Below are 20,884 nucleotides of genomic sequence, written 5' to 3' on the forward strand. Positions count from 1 at the left end.
TATTCATTCATTCATTCATTCACTTACTATTTTCTCACTAAACATATTTTTTATTATTTTTTATTACTTATGCACAGATAACATCACACACATTATCATAATTCATCATATATGGGTAACTGATGATAGGTTCCTACCTAAAAATCCATTAAAATAAATAAATACAACCCTACTATAAATAAAAACCTAATTAGGAAGTAGCTAAATAGAACACACAGAGGGGCTTATTCTGATCTCATTTACTTAAGTCAAAACTGGGTATTTTTCTAGAAGATATGCTCTAAGTAAAGCATAGCTATTGAACTTGAAGCAGGGATTAATACAGGGAAGTCATATGGCCTGTGTTATGTCAGAAGTCAGATAAGATGATCACAATGGTACCTTCTGGCCTTTACATCTATGAACATATGACATGATTAGAAAATAATTTAGCAAGTGTTCTGAGTATGGATCTAACGTTGTTGGGTTCCAACACTGCTGATGACCTTTGGGGAGGATCAATATGGTTCCACTATATAGGATTTTTTTTTTCAGTTTGCCTTTAGTATACCTAGGAAATACCATTTTTTAAATGTTAAAATAACATTAAGGCAACAGTCTCAAGTACTCAAAATGTAGGAAATGCCAGAATTAAGTTTACCTATACAAACTTCTTCAGTCCCCTTGCATGGCATTAGTATTCTGTCTTTAATTATGTGCTCACATACTATTTGTGCCTCATTCAATGCACAGGATGAACATTTAATGAGAAAGAAGACTGCAAGAAAAGAAAGGATGTTTTCTTGTGTTTGCGGCCCTGGACTGAGACACAGGAGAGAACTGGGTTCTATTCCTGGCTCTGCCACAGACTTTGTATAAGATGCTGAGTTAGGTTATCATAATTCATACATACCATACCCCAGGGGGAATTCTGCACCACTGTATGTGCGCAGAATTCATGGCCCATGGCCCCATTCATGCTCCCCGGAGAAAAATTACTTCTGATGGGGAAGCAAAGGGAAGCTGCAAGAGCAGTCAGGTGCCCTTCCCTGGCAGTGCAGGAACGTCAATTTGGGTGCCCAGAGCAGCTGATAGAGATGTAAATCACTGTTGTGGGTGGGGCTGGGCAGTTGTGCAAGTGAGAGAGAGACACTGTCCCTCTCACTCACTATTGCAGCACTCACAGCATGGAGGTACAGGGCTTTGGGGTGTTTCTGAGGAGGTAGGTATGGAGCTGGCTCTGTCCCCTCAGGCAGAGCAGAATGTAGCAGCCTGCCTGCTTAGTAAATTGTTCCCATTGTTCTTAGTGAATTCCGCCAGGAATATAAAACAGGTGTAAAAATTTTAAGGCTCTTTGACATTGCCAGAGTGGTGAAAAGGAGCTTCATTGTAAAGGACAGTGTGACCTTGTAAATGTTTATGGTGCTTTAGGGATTAGAACTGGTCCAAATTTTTGGACTGAAAAATTTCCTATCAAAATGTGCACCATGAACTGTTTGTGACTGACCTTTCTGGAGATGATCAGTGGCGAAAATAAATTGTGAGTTTGAGTCCTCAGCCCTCACTTGCTCTTCAGTTGCCTATAATGTAACACTGAGCATATGACCACATATAATAACTAATAACTAGAAGTAAAGGGCCAATACTAGCTACATTACTATTAGACAAAGGGAGTTTGGGGATTTCCTCCAGTGCTCCCCACTCCCATTCTTCATCCACTGTATTATAGTTTAAATAAATTACCAAAATAATTGAAACTAACGTGATTATATTGTGTTATTTTGACAAAGAAAATATGCAGAATTCTGCAGAATTGTAAAATACTGTGTGCAGAATTTTTATTTGTTTGGTGCAGAATTTTTAATTTTTTTGGCACAGAATTCCCCCAGGAGTAATACAAGCCTTAATTCTGGCACTTCCTAACATTTGAGTGTTTCACTTTACAACCTTATTATTTTGTTAACATAACTTTGTATACACATATGTATTTATGTGTGCACGAATGCAGACATGGATATTTAACAAAAATATACTTGAATAAATGTTTAAGGTATATACATCTTCTATGAAGATTATTGTCACTGCACACTTCATGATTTCATAATATGGACCAAAAATGCCAAGAATACGGAAATACCTTATTATTCTGATTAATCTTGTTTGCATCATTAAAATTATAACACAGTTGTAATAAATATATGCATTTCCTGCATTGCATGATAGTCTTTAAACATCTTTCTTAATAAACTCTGTGAACATACAAGTGAAAATATCCTATTGCATTTACCTGATAAACTTTGCAGTTGATAGTACTATCTTCGTTTCTTCTTACTACTGGTTGATTTGTTCTGTAGTGCTGCAGGAGGAGAGGGGTCACTGGATACCACTGGTTATCAGAGTTTATATTGAATAAATTATGGGTGAAAGCTTTGCCCCACTGAAGTCAGTGGTAAAACTTCAGTGTAGCCAGAATTTCACCACTATAATAATTACTTGTTGCTACTAGAATATAGAAAATGTTTAATTTAAATACATCTTCCTTTAAACTCCTAGATTATGCAAATTAAATTATTGTGCTGCTTCTTCATTGCAAAACTTATATCTAGTGATTTGTACAGGTGATAATTTGCTTGGCAGGCTGAATTTACTTAGTAGTCCTCATTTCACTCCATAGTAGATTGCCTCTGCCTAATATGGCAAAACACTAGCCCTGTATTTGATGGACCCTGAAACATTCTAGTTCTCTGCAATACATCTCTCAGTTAGAACGCAGACTTCTGCTACAATGCATCACTCTATAAGTACAATGACTCAAATTCTCTCCTGTGTTAAAGTCGCAGTATCTGTGGCACAAAGGTAGTGCCTTTTTTCTTTTAAATAATTATAGCCATTACATCAAAGAAGTGGGTATTCACCCACAAAAGCTCATGCTCCAATACGTCTGTTAGTCTATAAGGTGCCACAGGACTCTTTGCTGCTTTTACATCAAAACAATTCACCATGAGACTTATAATTATGTAACAGTACAAGTATGTGAAAGATAGACCTTTTAAAGCTTTTTTATAGCTGACATTTTCATTAATAGAACTAATTTTACAAATCAGAATAAGGATATGGTGCACTACTCACCCTAAGACTTTGATGGCTTTTATGTCCTCAGTAGGAATGTGGAACAGGGACCCCGAGGGACTCGATCTACTGCTGCACATTATAATACCATGAACCGAATGGATAGACATCGTGCAATAGATGACCACTACTCCTTAGACAGAGAGAGGTAAAAATCATATAGGAATTAGAAACATCTTTAGTCTGTAGTCATCACAAGTGAATTATATCAGTGTGATGTATTAACCCTAAATTCAGGTAACTAAAGTAAACAAAAAACCCACAGAAACCTACATAGCCTCAGAGTTCCATAGATGATATCGCTGCTGTTCTTTTTAGTGGTTTAATGTTTAAAATTCACAGCGTGTACAGGGCTGCCTGAACTGCCATCTTGTATCCTCTTCGAAAGAAAGAAAACAGAAAATCTTTGAGGTGTATCTGTTACCCCAGCAGCAAGACTGATTCTCTGTGCATTTGACTTTATTTTGACTATCTTCAATTCTTTAAACAATGTTTGTGGTTTACTGTGTTAGTAATGTCTCCAAACTGGTGAATATGCTGAAAAATATGTAGCAGAATTCTTAGATGATAATTTTCACTGCTGTATGAAAATTACATAAAAGTCCATATTTTGTACTCAGTGTTTGTGAAAAACTCCCCTTGGGTATAGTGGAAGTAGCATCCATATAGCAAAAGTAAAATATGGCATAGTTCTTATCTGTTCTTAACTTTATGAGCCTTTTACCCTTAAAATAAGCTGCTTTGCCGTTCTCTGAGATCAGAATTAAGCCTTGTGTGTTACCAGTGCACATCTCACCATGACAGAAAGATTTCTGATGAACAGGGCTTCATAAATCATGAGCAGAGACATATCAACCTATCTGAATATTACTGAGTTAGAAGTGAGATACAGTTTATAGTAGGATAGTGTAGCTCATTTTGCTATATTACCTGCCTTTAGTTAAAAAAAAAGAAAAGGTCTGTGTGCTTGCCACTATGACTTTGGGTCATAAAACAAAAAGAGAAAGCATTTGTCTCCCTTAGTTTTAAAATACTTCTTCACTTGAGTACGTTTTGAGCATCAGGATGGTAATATACCCATCACAATTGCTAAATACTGTAGCATTTGTTTTTTACAGATACCAATGAGCAATAGAGATATATTTTCCCATCATCACTTATCATACGTTGTGGGAATTTATGTAGTTGCTGTATGCCAAATTAATATTTTTGCAGATTATTAATAAAGATGGATTACCTAATAAGTGACAACAAAATTACATAACTGAAGTTGTTAACAATAATCCAATTAAGAATTTAGGAAACCGAGTTAAGTATATTGAACAGAAAAGACCACTGTGTTTTAAAAGGGTATTAATCTTATGGTCCATAAATGTGAGGCACACAATCCCCAGGCAAATCTCAACTCGTAGTTATTTTATATATAATCAGAGGTGAAAGTAAGCCGATCCGGTCCGGTCCGGTATAGAGCCGGTACACAGCCAAACATATCGGTAGGGGGCAGCTTCTCCAGGCAGGCAATATAAAAGGGCCCTGGCCTCCCGGAAGCGTATGAAGCCCCTGACCCTATAAATCCCTGCCAGAGCCCCACTGCCAGAGCCCCAGGTAGCGGCAGTGGCCAGGAGCCCCAGGGCTCCAGCAGTGATTTAAAGGTCCTGGGGCTCCCGTACGCTGCTACCGCCAGGGGTGGCTCTAGGCTTTTTGCCACCCCAAGCACGGCAGGCAGGCTGCCTTTGGCGGCTTGCCTGTGGAGGGTCTGCTGGTCCCGCAGCTTTGGCGGTCCTCTGAAGCCGCGGGACCAGCGGACCCTCCGCAGGCAAGCTGCGGAAGGCAGCCTGCCTGCCACCCTCGTGGCTACCAGCAGAGCACCCCCATGGCTTGCCGCCCCAAGCACGCGCTTGGCATGCTAGGGCCTGAAGCTGCCTCTGGCTACTGCAGCCGGAGCCCTGGGCCCTTTAAATCACCGCCAGTGCCCCACTGCCAGAGTCCTAGAGTAGTGGCAGTGGCCAGAACCCTGACTCTTTAAATTGCTGCCAGAGCCCCATGGTTCCCAGCCACTGCCACAGCTACTGCTACCATGAGGCTCCAGCAGTGATTTAAAAGGCCCGGAACTCCTGGCCTCTGCTACTGAAGCTGGAGCCCCAGGTCCTTTAAATGGCTGCTGGAGCGCCAGGGTTGCGGCAGCGATTTAAAGACCCCCTCCCTTCTGCCCAAGGCCCCACCCCTTCCACCCACGGGGACCCCCACACACCTGGTCAGGACCCCAGCCCTGCATAGCAGTAAATCCCTTAAGTTACTTTCACCCCATATATAATCCATGTAAAAATATTAGGAAAAAATCAGTATCAGAAAAATTTTGACAAAACAGCAAATGCATAAAAGTGAAATACTGAAAAGCAAACAATTTTTTTGTTCTAGATTTCTAACTGTATTTGTTAGAAATATACATAGATTGTGTATTTATCGTTACAGATTTCTTGTATTAGAATCTTTGCCTGGGTTTTGTAATTATGCCATCACCAGGAGAAACATTACTTAGCTAGGTGTTGAGGCCAGTTTATTTAATTTTGATGTCCTAAAGCAATTAACTCAGGATTGTAACTGATGAATGTCTTTTTTTGGAATGAGGGGAAAAACTCCAGAGTGCTCTTGGGTATTATTTTATAGTCAATAATCATGAAGCTCTGGCTTTTTGAAGCACCACATATAGGTCTTGTAGAAACTGTTTTCATGCCCGAGTTTGGTCTCAGGCAGACGCTCTCCTTGTTACTGTACAAATGCTCAGACAATAGTGCAGGGAGTGCTGAACAGAACCACTAGAATCCCTCCTCATCACTTCAAGCAGATACATCCTGCTTCAGTCAACTTTGGGGGAGCATTAATTAGATAATGGACATTTTGTTAACAGGTGTGTCAGAAAAATACACAAGAGTTGTGACACTATGTTTTGGCATTGCACTGGGATGTTTGCAGCAGTAGCATAGTGTTGTATCAGTACAAAGGTACTCTGTACTGTGATCATGCAATATCATGATGCAAACAAGGCAGTAGATACTCAGGACGATGTTTCTTAGGTTATGGCACTCTGGAACTTCATTAGTAGACTGAATGGCTCACCAGATCTGTAAGGTTGAAGATTAATGATTTTTTGGTTTTATGCTTATTTTAATGATTTTCTTGAACTTGCATATGTGGCAACACTTGAAGAATTATTTTTCTTGTTTTTTCCCTCTCCAAACAAATACTTTATATACTGTTCTGTATTTAAAAACAAGCGAACCAACTATACATGTATCCTGTCTATTGTGTGTTATTAGCAGTATAACCCAAACTTTCAACCACTGAAGTTTCTATTGTGAAATACATTCTCTAAAGTATTATTGGCTGTGAGCGATTATATAGGGGAAGAAAAAGAATAGTCCAAAACCTTTCACAATTTATATTCTTTTGAATACTTAGCAGCAGGAATGTGAATGGGAAGGTAATTAAAGAATCAAAATAATAGTATTTTTAAGATGTGGCAACTAGATCTGCATGCAGTATTCAAAATGTGGGCGTACCATGGATTTATATAGTGGCATTATGATATTTTGTCTAATTATCTACTCGTTTCCTAACGATTCCTGACATTCTGTTAGCTTTTTTGAGTGCCGCTGCATATTGTGGAGATGTTTTCAGAGAACTATCCATGATAATGCCATGATCTTCTTCTAGTGGAACAGCTAATTTAGACTCAATCATTTTGTATGTATAGTTGGAATTATGTTTTCAAATGTGCATTATTTGCAATTATCTACATTTTAATTTCATCTGTCATTTTCTTGCCCAGCCCCCAGTTTTGTAAGATCCCTTCTCAGTCAGCTTTGGACTTAACTGTCCGGAGTAATTTTTTATCATATGAAAACTTTGCCACCTCACCATTTACCCTTTTTTCCAGAATGAATATGTTGAATGGCACTACGCGAATTCATCATGCTCTGGATCAGGCAGGAAATGTTTGAGTGGGTTTATCAAAACCCAGAGTGGGAAAAAATCAAAACAAACAACACACACCCTGAAATATCCCAGAAAATCCACTATTTATATCACAAGAGCTGCTAACTGATGTTCCTGAGGGTGGGGATGAGCTGCTCAGTAGCACACAAGGTCATACAGACATTAGTGATATTTACTTTTAGCAAATTCCACATTTCTGTATTGAAGCCACCTCACACTGCAGATATTGCTGCCCAGAACCCGATAGCATATGCTCTCACCTTTCCATTGAGAATCCCATTGCAACTCTTGTCCCCTATCTCCTCAGGGATCCTGCAAACAATTAGGGATGGTAACAAAAAAATAAAAGAAGAACTCTAAGGGTATGGCTACACTGGCACTTTACAGCGCTGCAACTTTCGCGCTCAGGGGTGTGAAAAAACACCCCCCTGAGTGCTTCAAGATACAGCGCTGTAAAGCCTCAGTGTAATCAGTGCGGCAGCTCCCAGCGCTGCACGCTAAACCCGTAGAGGATGTGGTTTACATGCAACGCTGGGAGAGCTCTCTCCCAGCGCTGCTGCTCCAACCACACTCACACTTCAAAGCGCTGCCGTGGCAGCACTCCCGCAGTGCTGCCGCGGCAGCGCTTTGAAATTCCAAATGTAAGCCATACCCTAAGTAAAGACAGACCCAGGCAGTTATAATCATCCAACAAAAAGAAGTGTTTGTTGTTGTTTTATTTTTTTAAAGAGAGAATTGAGAGGATCTGAAAAACAGATCCAGAATGAGAAATGGAAGAGTTGTTTTCTTCTTAGAAGAAGCAAAACACACCAGTGTAAGAAACGTGGTGGGAAACCTGCTAAAATATATCTTTTCCATAGAGTCCAAAGCCAGCAGGGACCATTCTGATCATCTAGTCTCACCTTCTATATAACGTAGGCCATAGAACTTCACCAAAATAATTTCTAGAGCAGTGGTTTTCAAACTGATTTCATTGGGTCTGTAGTTGTTTCTGCTCTCCTCCCCTAAGTATATATACTGCCACCCAGCTCTGAAGGCAGCAGTGGCTCCTGGCTGGGTGCTCAGCTCTGAAGGCAGTGAAGGCCAGCTCTGAAGACCAGCAGCAGCACAGAAGTAAGGATGGCAATGTGAAAAGTGATATTTGTCAATATCACTTTTCACAGCAGGTTTAGTGCCCCATTGCCACCCTTACTTCTGTGCTTCTGCTGCTACCTCAGAGTTGACAGCCGGAGTCCTGCTCCTCCAGGTGAGGGATTGGAGTGTGTGGGGAAATGAGAGCCCTGGCTGCCTCCCAGTGAGGGACTGAGGGGCAGGGAAGGAGCGCTCAAGCCTGGGCAGCAGGGCTTTGGCTGTCAGTCCCAGCGGTAGGATTGGGATTTTGGCAGTCAGCCCCAGGATGGCGGGACTCAGGCTGTTCCCTTTATCTCTTCTCCCCCAGCCACCCAGGTGTGCACTGGGCTGACTGGCAGACCTATTAATAAATAATAATAATAATAATAATAAAAAAAAAGCATTCAGCTCGTGCCTTCCTTAACACATTTCCACCCCTCCTTTGGGAGGCCTGCCCCAGAGTTTGAGAGCTGATGTTCTAGAACATATCTTTTAGAAAAACATCCAAATTTAAAATGGTCAGTGATGGAGAATCCCCCTCAACCTTTGGTAAATTGTTCCAGTGGTTAATTACTCTCACTGTTAATGGCTTAAGCCTTATTTCCAGTCTGAATTTTCTAGTTTCCACTTCAAGCCCTTGCGTCATGTTGTATCTGTCCTGCCAGAGTGAAGAGCTGATTACTGGTTTCCCATGTAGATATTTATAGACTGTAATCAAGTCACCTCTTTACCTTCTCGTTGTTAACCTGAATAGATTGAGCTCTTTGAATCTACTCGAGATTCCTCTGTTTATATGTACCAAGATTGCATTAGCTCTTTTGGCTACAGCATCACACTGGGATCACATGTTCAGCTGATTATCCAGCATGACCCCTGAATCTTATTCAGAGTAACTGCTTTCCAGGATAGAGTTCCCCATCCTGTAAGGATGGCCTGTGTTCTTTGTTCCTAGATATATAGTTTTACATTTAGCCTTATTAAAATACATATTTAAAGAATTCACCCAAAATGTACAAAACACCTCGCAAAACCACTTCCCCAGAACTGTCATCTTTCACTTCCTGAATCAGAGATAAAGAAAATATACTTAAGTATGCCTAAGTAGAATCTATCACCTTCTAAAACACTTCCCACCTCTCCTTCAACCCAGATTGTAAGCGATGTAGATGAGAGTTCTGAGGACAGAAAACCTCCTAAGAAAATGTAAAATAATATACTCTTTGCTATATTCCATGAAGCTGAGACAAGAACATCATAGGACTGTGGTTTTCTTACTGGCAGCCCTAAGGAATATAAGAATTCTTGTGTCAGGGATTCATACTGAGAGCTTACCTATAGCTTTTATACAGACTCTCAGAGAGTATATCTCTTTAGAGCAAGGCCTGAGGCCTCTAATTTTTGTAGTGGCTTCACTACATCCATAGTGGCAGAACTACCTGCCACTCTGGCCCAAAATGTCCAAGATACCATCTCTCTCTCTCTCTGCTCTGGGAAGCAGAGTTCTTACAAGAGTTTTCTGACACATTAGTTCTTTGTTTCAAGTTCTAGTGGTACTATTTTCACATATTCTACCTCCCTCAGCTGCCAGGTGGTACAAGTTAACGTCTGGTCCCTGATCTTCCATTGTATGTCTGAGGGTAACTCCATTCATATGTTGACAGTTCTTGGTAGTTCATTCATACCTACCCAGACATGCCTACATGACCAACATCCATCTCTTATTTCCCTGCCCCAAAGAAGAAATTAACCCCATCAGTCCTAGTAGGACAGAATACAAAAGTGAGCAGGGAACCAAGTCATATATATTTTTCATAAAATGCAGTAATTTTGACATTCTTCACTGTTAGTGATGCAGAAGGAACAATTTCCTGGTTGACACCACAGACAAGACTCTCTTACTACTTTCAAGTCTAATGGCAGTGTAAATGTTCCCTGAAAATTTAATACTCGGAACTGAAGAACAAAATACCAACAAAGCAGCAAAAAAGACAAACTTTTTTCTGCCTGGATGTAGTCTGAATCCTTAGCACTCAACCACTGAAATGTGATTTATTTTATTTATTTATTTTATTACAAACTGAACATGAGTCAACAATGTGATGCTGTTGCAAAAAAAGCAAATGCCATTTTGGGTTGCATTAACAGAGGAATAGCATGCAAGTCACGGGAGGTAATAGTACCGCTCTACTTGGAGCTGGTTAGGTCTTAACTGGAGTACTGTGTCCAATTTTGGTCACCGCTGTATAAAAAAGATGTAAAGAAACTGGAAAGGATCCAGAGGTGATTAACAAAAATGATCAAAGGGATGGAATGGAAGCCATATGAGCATAGGCTGAAGGAACTGAGTATGTTTAGTTTGGAAAAGAGGAAGTTAAGGGGGGACATGATATTGATCTTCAAATACTTGAAAGGCTGCCATAAGAAAGATGGAGAAAAATAGTTCTCTCTTGCCACAGAAGGCAAGACGAGGCAATGGGTTCAAACTACAGCATAGCAGATTTAAATTAAATCTCAGGAAAAACTTCCTAACTGTAAGACCAGTAAGACAAAGAAACAGACTGCATAGGGAGGTTGTGGAAGCTCTTTCACTGGAGGTTTTCAAAAGGAGGATGGATAGCCATCTGACACAATAAATCCTGTATCTTGGCAGAGGAATAGACTAGATAATGCTTCTGATCTCTTCTAACCCTATGGTTCTGTGATTCTATGATTAATCCTTTAAAACATTAATTATTCTAAAAGTCATGTTTATAAATCGTAATTAAAGGCCAATATTCCTTCTTTGATTTACTGAATTTTAATAGTATCAGAGGGGTAGCCATGCATCCGACGAAGTGGATATTCATCCACAAAAGCTCATGCTCCAAAACATCTGTTAGTCTATAAGGTGCCACAGGACTCTTTGCTGAATTTTAATAGACACACTGGCATGTAATCTTGATGACAGAGTTAAACTATAATTAAAATTGATAACCACCTAGTCTGATCATCTGATATATGTCAGAAATTTAGTGAGTGTATTTATAGCCCCAAAACTTAATTGTTTAAATTATTTTGTTAACAGTGGAATTTATATATGTGTATTGTTTCATTTTGGTCAAAAGTCTACAGAGTTTTTTTAAAGCGCTTTTATAATTGCTATAATTATACAATTTGAATTTGAATTAAACAAGCAATCTTGTTAAGAAATATAAAACGTTGCTTTATTATTATATTCTAAATCACTATTTTGATGTTTAAATACATATATCAAAATGGGCAACTATGTTAATTGCATTTCATGGAGTGTCCATGCCTTAAACACTTTAGTCAAAAAGAAAAGACCTTTTGCACTCCAATTTTGCACCAATCTTACCTCCTGCAAACTAATATCAGTAAAATGAAAAAGATGTGGTTGGGAAAGGTATATAAATTGCTGTCACACCACCAGCTTTGATGGTATTACTTTATCTAGCCATAAAAATTTCTCCTTACAATTAGCTTTTGTTAAAAAGCACTCTGAAGGTGGATTCTGAGCAACTGAAGGGCAGTCTAAGCAGGGAGGAAAGACAAACCTACCTAGATCGTATGTTCTGAGCCAGAAGGCTTTTTTGTTTGTATTTTAATATATGCTGGTCAGGGCCAGCTCCAGGCACCAGCTTATCAAGAAGGTGCTTGGTTGGCAACTCTGGAGCGGAACGACACTTTAAGGTATTCGGGGGCAATTCGGCGGAGGGTCCCTCATTCCTGCTCAGAGCGAAGGACCTCCTGCTGAATTGCTCCAGATCGTGATTGCACTGCTTTTTTTTTAATTTAATTTTATTTTTTTTGGCTGCTTGGAGCGGCAAAACCCCTGGAGCTGGCTCTGATGCTGGTGCTCAATTGATTGTACTACTGAGCTCCCCAGCATGGAACTTCAACCTCTCAATAAATGAAAGCTCAAGTTGTTTCTCTTCAGCACCATCTTAAGGAGAAGATTCGGGGTCTGCTTAGGGTTCCTGGATCTCTCAGGTATAAGGCAAACCCTGAAACCACAAACTTGGTAGTACTGTTGTTATTTATGTGCTCCTGAGTCTCTTTCTTGCAATAACTGTTTGTTTTTTAAGCTCCAGGACACAACTACTTCTGTTGAATAAGTAGCATGGAGTTGCTCTGATCACTTTCTAATGAAAATTGCTTCTAACATGGCCTTTCTTTATCAGATTGTATCTGATTCTTCAACCCATGTATCCTTAAGAATCTCTATTGAAATAATTGCCCATTTTTATAAATGAAACTATTTTGATGTTTTAAAAAATATAATCAGTAGCAAAGTTAATTTCAGAAATACGGACAGGAAACTTTCCCTGATAGTAGATGGGAAGCCTTTAAGGCAGCCTCCTGTGTTTCTGTCATTTCCTACATGTTATTTCTTAATAAACAAACACTTGACTATAGACCAAAAATCTCAGAAGGATTTAGCTTTAGAAAAGGAACAAAACTACTCAGTTTCTCAAACTACAGGAACACTTCATATGAAAGGCACAACGATATGGATATGACTGGGGAGACAAGAATGGGAGACTCTTAGCCTGGTTCCAAAGACAAAAAGAAACTGCTAAAACTATAGCCACCTTCATACTTACTGCCTGATAAAAACGGAGGTTACTAATGTGACTAATGTAATTAGTGCACAAACTGAAGGAAAAATGATTGGGCAAGACATTGGAAAAGATAGATAAACAACTGAGTAAACAATATGCAGATTGAACCCAAAAACATGTACTGACAGACGCTGCTTGGTGAAAGCTCAAAGGGAACAGACAAAATTGGCTTTACGCCACAGTTAAGTCCCGCATCCATTCCTGGGCCTGTTTATTGTGGGTTCTAGTGGCTGAGGATCCTCAGAATGCAGCAGTGCTCCAGCCATACTCCCTTCCCACAGCTAGGTCCCTGACTTACCACTTCTGCCAGGATGGGGGCAGAACATTAGGCAGTAGCATAAGGCCTGCTCAGAGGGGAATGGAAACTGAAAAGAGGATAATTATTTTCTAAGGCCTCAGTTCTGTTGTTAAAAAAAAAAATCACAGAAGTCAAAAACATTTAACTCTTTGCACTATAAGACGAGCAGGAAGAAGGACAATACAGTGTACATATAACCTTTTAATGTTAATATGTATGTGTTTACTGTGTGTGTGTTCAGACCTGGACTTTGGTGTGTTGTATGATTGGTCACCTGAAGCACATAGTATGGTTTATGTTCCTTTATTGGCTACCTGAACCTTTATAAAGACGTGGAGTGCCTGAAGAACTATTTGGACGATTTAAAGATGTAGGGAGCATTGTAAGGACCTTATGCACAGCAGGAGATAAGTGAGACCAGGAAATTTTAAAGAGACAAGGTGGGTGAGGTAATATCTCTTATTGGACCAACTTTTGTTGGTGAGAGAGAAAAGTTTTCAAGCCATACAGATCTCTTCCTCAGGTCTGGGAAAGGTACTCCCACCGTCACAGCAAAATGCAAGATTGGAACAGATTGCTTAGTTAGCACATATTGTAAGGGACCATTCAAGGTAGAGTGGCCTCTTAACACTTCTGGAGTCATAGAACAAAAAGAGAGGGTTAGTTGATTCCAGATTATTGTAACAAGCCATAAATCCAGTCTCTTTGTTTAGTCCATGATTTATATTGTCCAGCAGAGAAATTAATTTAAGCTCCCATGCTCATCTTTTGAAAGAGTTGTTTCCTTTGAGGATGAGAACTGATAGGTCAGCTAGTGCTCACCCACAAGTGATTGAGTGTTTTTGTCTTTTTATCATTTTCCTGTGTGAGTTCGTGCAAGAGCATAGTGATTGTCTGGTCTCACCTACATAGTTGTTATTGGGCCATTTAGAATCATAGAATCATAGAATATCAGGGTTGGAAGGGACCTCAGGAGGTCATCTAGTCCCACCCCCTGCTCAAACAGGACCTAACCCCCAACTAAATCATCCCAGCCAGGGCTTTGTCAAGCCTGACCTTAAAAACCTCTAAGGAAGGAGATCCACCACCTCCCTAGGTAACCCATTCCAGTGCTTCACCACTCTCTGAGTGAAAAAGTTTTTCCTAATATCCAACCTAAACCTCCCCCACTGCAACTTGAGACCATTACTCCTTGTTCTGTCATCGGGTACCTCTGAAAACAGTCTATCCATCCTCTTTGAACCCCTTTTAAGTAGCTGAAAGCAGCTATCAAATCCCCCTCATTTTCTCTCTTCAGACTAACAATCCCTTCCCTCAGCCTTCCACATAAGTCATGTGCTTCAGCCCCCTAATCATTTTTGTTGCCCTCCGCTGGACTCTTTCCAAGTTTTCCACATCCTTCTTGTAGTGTGGGGTCCAAAACTGGACGCAGTACTCCAGATGAGGCCTCACCAATGTTGAATAGAGGGGAATTATTACATCCCTCGATCTGCTGGCAATGCCCCTCCTTATATATTTACTGCACTGGATGAGATATACCACATGTTGAGACAGGCATGTGTAGGATCCATGGATCTTGAAAGGTGTGTTGTGAAGGGTGTTGATCATCATAGCAGTGGAGCTATGTCTGCAAGCTTTGTATCTGTTGTTCTGGCAGGGTCTGGTGTTGCTTTGAGTTGGTGTGTCCTGGTTTGTGGGGAACTTGCTTCTGATGATGAGCTTGGAGAGGTTGGCGGGTTGTCTTGAGGCCATAAGAGGGAGTTTCTTTCAGGGTGGGGTCCTCATCTAGTATGGGTTATAGTTGTTTAATGATACTTTATATGGGTTTATAGTGGCTCAGTGTGGGGGCCCTCCCTCTCTGGGTCCTCGGGAAGCTACCCCGCCTCACTATGTCACTGATACATTGGCCGCCTTGGGGAACAAAGTGGTCTTTGCTTGCAGCTGGGGCCCAGGCCTGTGCTCAGGCTGGATGGGAAACAAAAGTCAACTGGCCCCAGCCCTGGATCAGGGCAGGGCAACAAAAGGGTCTGAGGCTCAGGCCTGGATGCAGGCTGAGTGGCAAATAAACAGTTAATTAGCCCAGGCTCTGGATCAAGTCAGGGCAGCAAATAGTCTGAGGCTCAGGCTTCTGGCCTGGGGAAGGGGAGACTGTCACCCCTGGGTTGGGGTGGCAGAGGGGACGCAGGCCCACCCACTCCACTGCATCCTGCCCAGGGCCCTAGCAGCGACAAAGCACTTTGTCACTGGGTCAGTGGGGATCCACGCCGCAATACGCTGACTCACCCTCTGTTGCGGCCAGACAGGGGTCTGCTACCCCTGGGCCACTTCCACACTCTCCTTCTTGGTGTACCTGTTGCTGTGAGGAGGGGTCGAGGTCGATGGAGGCTTCCGAGACTATGAGCAAGTCTTTATGAGTCTGGTCTGTCGGTGGTCCTGGCCAGTCGTCTTCTCCCTTTGGGATCAGGTCCGATGGCAGTCTGGGCGGTCCAGGCCAGTTGTCTGCTTCCTCCAGGTCTGAATCAGCTAGTGGCCCCAGTGGCCCAGGCCAGTCTTCTGCTCCCTTGGCATCCTCCACCACTTCCCAGCTTGGGAGGCCACAGGAGGCGTCTGGTCTCTCTGGTGATTGCCTCCTGACTGAGCTTTCTGGGACGCCTTTTATACTTCCTGGGGGAGGGGCAACTAGGCCCTGGTTCTGCCTACCAGGGCTCAGTGTGGGGACCCTCCCATTCTGGGTCCTCAGGAGACCACCCCACCTCACTACAGCGTTCCAGTGTGGAGTGGTAGGTGACAACTAGGGGTGTGCAGTCATAGGGGGTTTTATTTCTGTATTGAAGCAAGTTTTCTCAGGGTATTTGGTATTTAAGACATTTAAAATCTTTTCCTGTCATTTTTTGCTTATAACAAAGCATTACATTTAGCTATATATGTGGAACCCAGATATAAATACAGTGGGATTCCTTCCTGACTGTGGGAGAGGGAAAGATATGTCTGATTTATTTGCTGTATAACAGACCTCACGTTCACACAAAGTAATTGTATATCTGTGTATATGAATGGTCATATCTGTGAACATTACAACCACAGCCTTATCTTTACATGGGCGTAATTGAAATTAATTGCTGCCATGTATTTTCTTTCCTATATACATCACAATGCATATTTTTCCATATACCTGAAAAGAATATGGACTGACTCTGCTAGTCTCTATTTTTGTCAAACTAGCCTGTCAGTTTTTACCTACTTTTACCAGTTATTGACCTCGATCATTGTTATGTAGTATATACAGAACACATGTGAGACTGGTGTGGTAAAAAGGACATGTAGTTCTACTGCAGAGGCAGTTTCTGTATCTGATCTTAAAACATGTTCCTCCACCATCTTTACTAACAAACCCATAAAACCTGGGTGTGCATAAAAAAATCATTGTTTTCTCAAACAAAAATGTAATACCGGTATGTTTGTGCATGTGTGTGTGTTTACAGCTATGGCAGCATAGTACATTAGGATTTAAAACAGCATTAAATCCTTATTTTCTGGTGCAAAAGTGCATGATTAAATGTGATTCTGCTTGTTCATACATATAGACTCATATTTGCATGAATAAAACTCCATCCCCATAATTCAAGTTTAGACAATAATTAGTCATTGAAACGTTTGTGGGAAAGCAAATAAAACAGCTATGACCCTGGATTAGATCACAGGTTAGATTTTGCCATTAAAATAGTTTTCAAAAATTTACTACATTCCCTTGTATAAATATATTATAAAGAGAGATGACAGATGATCCTGCTTAAATACTTAATTTATAATTTTAAATGTAAGGAAATGTTCTTAAGCTAAAATACATACAATGCTTGCAAACAAATAGTAGAGATATCATACTGGACTTCCAGAGGGTGTTGATTATTATTGTTCTTGTTATTCTTTTGTTGTCATAAAGTCCTGCAAATTCACATGTTGATGTATAAAACATAGAATAATATGTTGTCCCTGCTCTAATACATTTGTATATTTTTATTTATATGTTTTAATTTATAGAGAGTTGGAGAATAAACAGGGCTAGACCTAGTTACATCCTCTTTGCTCTGTGCTGGTAGTGAGAAGGGGACTTAGAACGGCTATAAGAAGGGAGGAAAAACATCATGCTCTGGTTATCTCTATTGACTTAGCTGCTTCAAAGGACATGTTGCAAGCCAATATATTTTATAATAATCCTGGGCTGCTCTAAATTGTGCTAAGGGCTGGATTGACTCCCAACTTCCCAGCTGCCCCCTTCTCCACCCAGATATGCGAAGCACCGCTTTGGTACACTTGAGGATTTAGCCTTAGAGTGCAATTCCTCCATATCTTTAATGGACATAGATAATTCTCACCAACATTAATGGAAATCATTATCTTGAATCATCAGTGAGAACAGGCCCCTTACAAAGAAAGACAATTAAACTGCTATTACTAACACACCACTGTACTATTTTTATAGACTAAAATAGAGATACTTTAAGTCAGTGGTTCTCAACCTTCTTTTTTGCATACCACCTGAAAAGTGCTGAGGGTCTCGGCAGATCACTCAATGATCTTTCCAAATATTGTTTGTACTGTTAGCTAACTATTGTAAAGTGCTTTGGATAAAACCATTATATTAAAAAAACCCTTAATAATAATTAATATTTGTTGTTCTACAAATAAAAGCACACAACTCATATTTTAATATCAATAGTCTTACCTTTCTAATGCAATGGATGTGCCTCTCTCTCCTGTGCCATGGCAGCCCCGAGCTATGGCTGGGAAGGAGAGAGGTCTTTCTCCTGCCACAGCAGCCACAGAGCTGAGTCTGGGAAGGAGGGCCGTCTCTTCCCAAGAGCCACAGCCTTGGAGCTGGGGAAAGTCACCTCTTTCTCTGGCCACCGCAGCCCTGCGTGTCCCAAATTCCCCCTAACCCCTCTTCTCACCCCACTGCCCCCTCCCACTTACCACCTATTCACCCCAAGGCCACCGCCCCACCTTACATGTGTGTCTTCTCCAGGATCCAGGCACCTAATTAGTGGTGCCACGCCTCTGCTGCTCTACTAATTAGGTGAGTGGGTCTTCATTCTCTCATGTGTGGCTGCCCAGGTGCGCACCTTAGAGGGAACTGTCCGCAGACCCTGAATGGAGCTTGAGGACCACTGGTGATCCCTGGACCACGGTTTGAGAAGCTCTGCTTTAGGTTATATAGCCCTTTATTTGTGGTAACTGCATTATAGTAAACAAAATACTGTTTCAAGTGCTATACTGTTTTTTTTCCCCTAAATCAGATACAGCATTCTCCCTTTTGTTAGATGATGCACTGTTAAGAACTAACTAATTAATGTCAGCATTATGGGACAGAGAGTACACAGTCCTATATGAGTGCTGAAGAGTGGGGAGAAGACATGAAAAGCCAATAATGCTGCTCACAATGTCCTGGGGCAGGATAAGGGTGACCTATGGCCGTGTTGTCTTTCCACAGGAGCAAGCACTGGGTGGGGGAGAACGTATACTACTTCTGTAAAAGAATGTAGCAAATACCATTGCTTTGAGCATTTCCCCAGGGCTTTTGATATCCACATGCTCCCCGTGAACAACCCCTCCTTACTCTCCATCACCAAGGCAGGCTGTATCTGAAAGACATTTAAGTAGTACCGGTGAGTCACATCATACACGCATTTAACTTACACTAATTCACCTATATGCGCTCAGCAAAAAAAAGAAAAACAAGATACCTATAAATACTGCAGGCGATTCCACCCAATGAGCGTATGCCCCGAAGTGAGCATGAGATGGGAAATGTGAATCTGCTGTTCCCTCAGTTGGTCTCAGTTCCTGCATGCGTCTCATAGTGTGAGCATCTCGCCGCACTGAGTATGATTCTAGTGTTTAAAGATACGTATTTTTCATACAACATGGCCCCTAAACACAAGCCGACTTCTTCATCTGGTGCTTAACTGAAGAAACAGTGATCTGTTCCAACGCTGGAGGAAAAACTGTCTGTGTTGGACTTATTGAGAGATGGTATGTCAGTCTCCAACATGGGACTTAAATATGGCTGCAATGAATCTAGCATCTGTGCCATCAAGATTAGAGAGAGAGAAATTCATCAAGCCGTGGCAGCAAGTGCTCCAATAACTGCTAAGGTGATGAGCCAGGTGCATGATAAGACTTTAGTGAAGACTGAAAAGGCATTAAACTTACAGCTGGAAGACATGAACCGTAAATGTGTGCCTATTGATGGCAACACGTTGCGAGAAAAGGCTCTTAGCCTCTATGCGCTGTTCAAACCTCCTGCCGAAGAGGAACAGTCTTCTGATGAGAAGGAATTCAAAGCCATTCAAGGTTGGCTTAAAAGTTTTAGGAACTGCTTCAACCTCAAAAATGTGCAGACTACTGGTGAAGCTGCATCTGCCAATGAAGAGGCAGCAAAAGCCTACCCAAACAATTACAGAAAATATAGAAGAAAAGGGCTATTTTCTGGAACAAGTTTTTAATGCTGATGAGACTGGGGTCTTCTGGAAAAAAATGTGCAACTGCACTTACATTTTGAAATCAGAAAGACAAGCCCGTGGCTTCAAAGCAGCTAAAGACCGTGTGACTGTGTTATTTTGTGGCAATGCAGCTGGGCATTTAATAAATCCGGGCTTGCTCTACAGGGCTGAAAATTCCCATGCCCTAAAAGGCAAGAACAAAAATCTCCTGCCTGTGTTCTGGCAACCAAATAAAAAGGCTTGGGTGACAGCAGCATTATTTCTGTATTGGTTCCACAAGTGATTCATTCCGGAGGTCAAGTGGTACCTCGAAGAGAAAAGACTTGACTTTAAAGTGTTGCTGACTGTAGACAATGCTCCTGGCCACCCTAAGTCCAGTTTGCACATAACGACGATGAAGTCGTCTTTCTCCCCCCCCAATACCACCTCCATCCTCCAACCTCTCAACCAAGGCATGGTTCGCTGTTTCAAGGCCACGTATATGAGGCTTACATTCTCATTGATACGCAGCGCTAGGGATGCTGATCCCAACCTTAATGTGATGGAGGGTTGGAAGTCCTTCAACATTGCCGATTGCATCATTTATATTAAACAGGCAATGAATGTAATCAAGTCTGAAACAATCAATGCATGTTGGCGAAACCTATGGAAAGAATGTGTGAATGATTTTAAGGGTTTCCTGACCATTGACAAAGAAGTGAAATGCATTGTTCAGGTGGCCAGGCAAGTGGGTGGTGATGGCTTTGTCGACATCCTTGAGAAAGAAATTGAAGAATTAATTGAGAGCCATGGAGAAACATTGACTAACGAAGAGTTAGAGGAACCGATAAAATCATCTACAAAAGACAAAGATGATGACGACGAACAGGAAGAGCCAGCAAGTTGGAATCTTCATAAATTTGCTGAAGTGTTCCAAGCAGCGAAACACTTGAATGATTTAATTTCTGAATATGATCCCTCTGTGGAACGAAGCCTCAAAATCACATATAGTATTACGGATGATTTGAGACTGTATCAAGAAATGTTTCAGCAGCTCAAGAGACAACAGCAACAGTTGCTGATCACCATGTTTTTCAAGGAAAAACAACCAGCAGTAGCAGTGCCTACGCAATCAACTTCTCGAGCTGAGCCAGAGCCAACCAATTCATCTACGACTCGCTCTCTATCACCCAAGTTCTCCATCACCTCTGTCTCCTGGCTCGACGTCTAGCCCTGACGACCCCCTATAATTAAAAATACAGTACTGTAAA

General features: G+C 41.2%; 1 protein-coding gene across 22 annotated transcripts in view; it reads left to right on the forward strand.

Moving 5' to 3' along the window:
* Nucleotides 1-20,884, forward strand: part of RIMS2 (regulating synaptic membrane exocytosis 2) — an 848,125-nt gene that overhangs the window by 614,754 nt on the left and 212,487 nt on the right. For 16 of the 22 annotated variants that reach the window (XM_075063174.1, XM_075063163.1, XM_075063165.1 and 13 more), the window contains one exon: nt 3,140-3,256. The exons of 1 other annotated variant lie outside the window; for it this stretch is intronic. In XM_075063174.1, the coding sequence (XP_074919275.1) occupies nt 3,140-3,256 (117 nt within the window). The remainder of the gene's footprint in view (nt 1-3,139; nt 3,257-20,884) is intronic. 5 more of the 22 variants (XM_075063172.1, XM_075063173.1, XM_075063164.1 and 2 more) reach the window with 1 other exon arrangement.

The sequence above is a fragment of the Chelonoidis abingdonii genome, chromosome 2, assembly GCF_003597395.2.
Source record: "Chelonoidis abingdonii isolate Lonesome George chromosome 2, CheloAbing_2.0, whole genome shotgun sequence".
NCBI lineage: Eukaryota > Metazoa > Chordata > Testudines > Testudinidae > Chelonoidis > Chelonoidis abingdonii.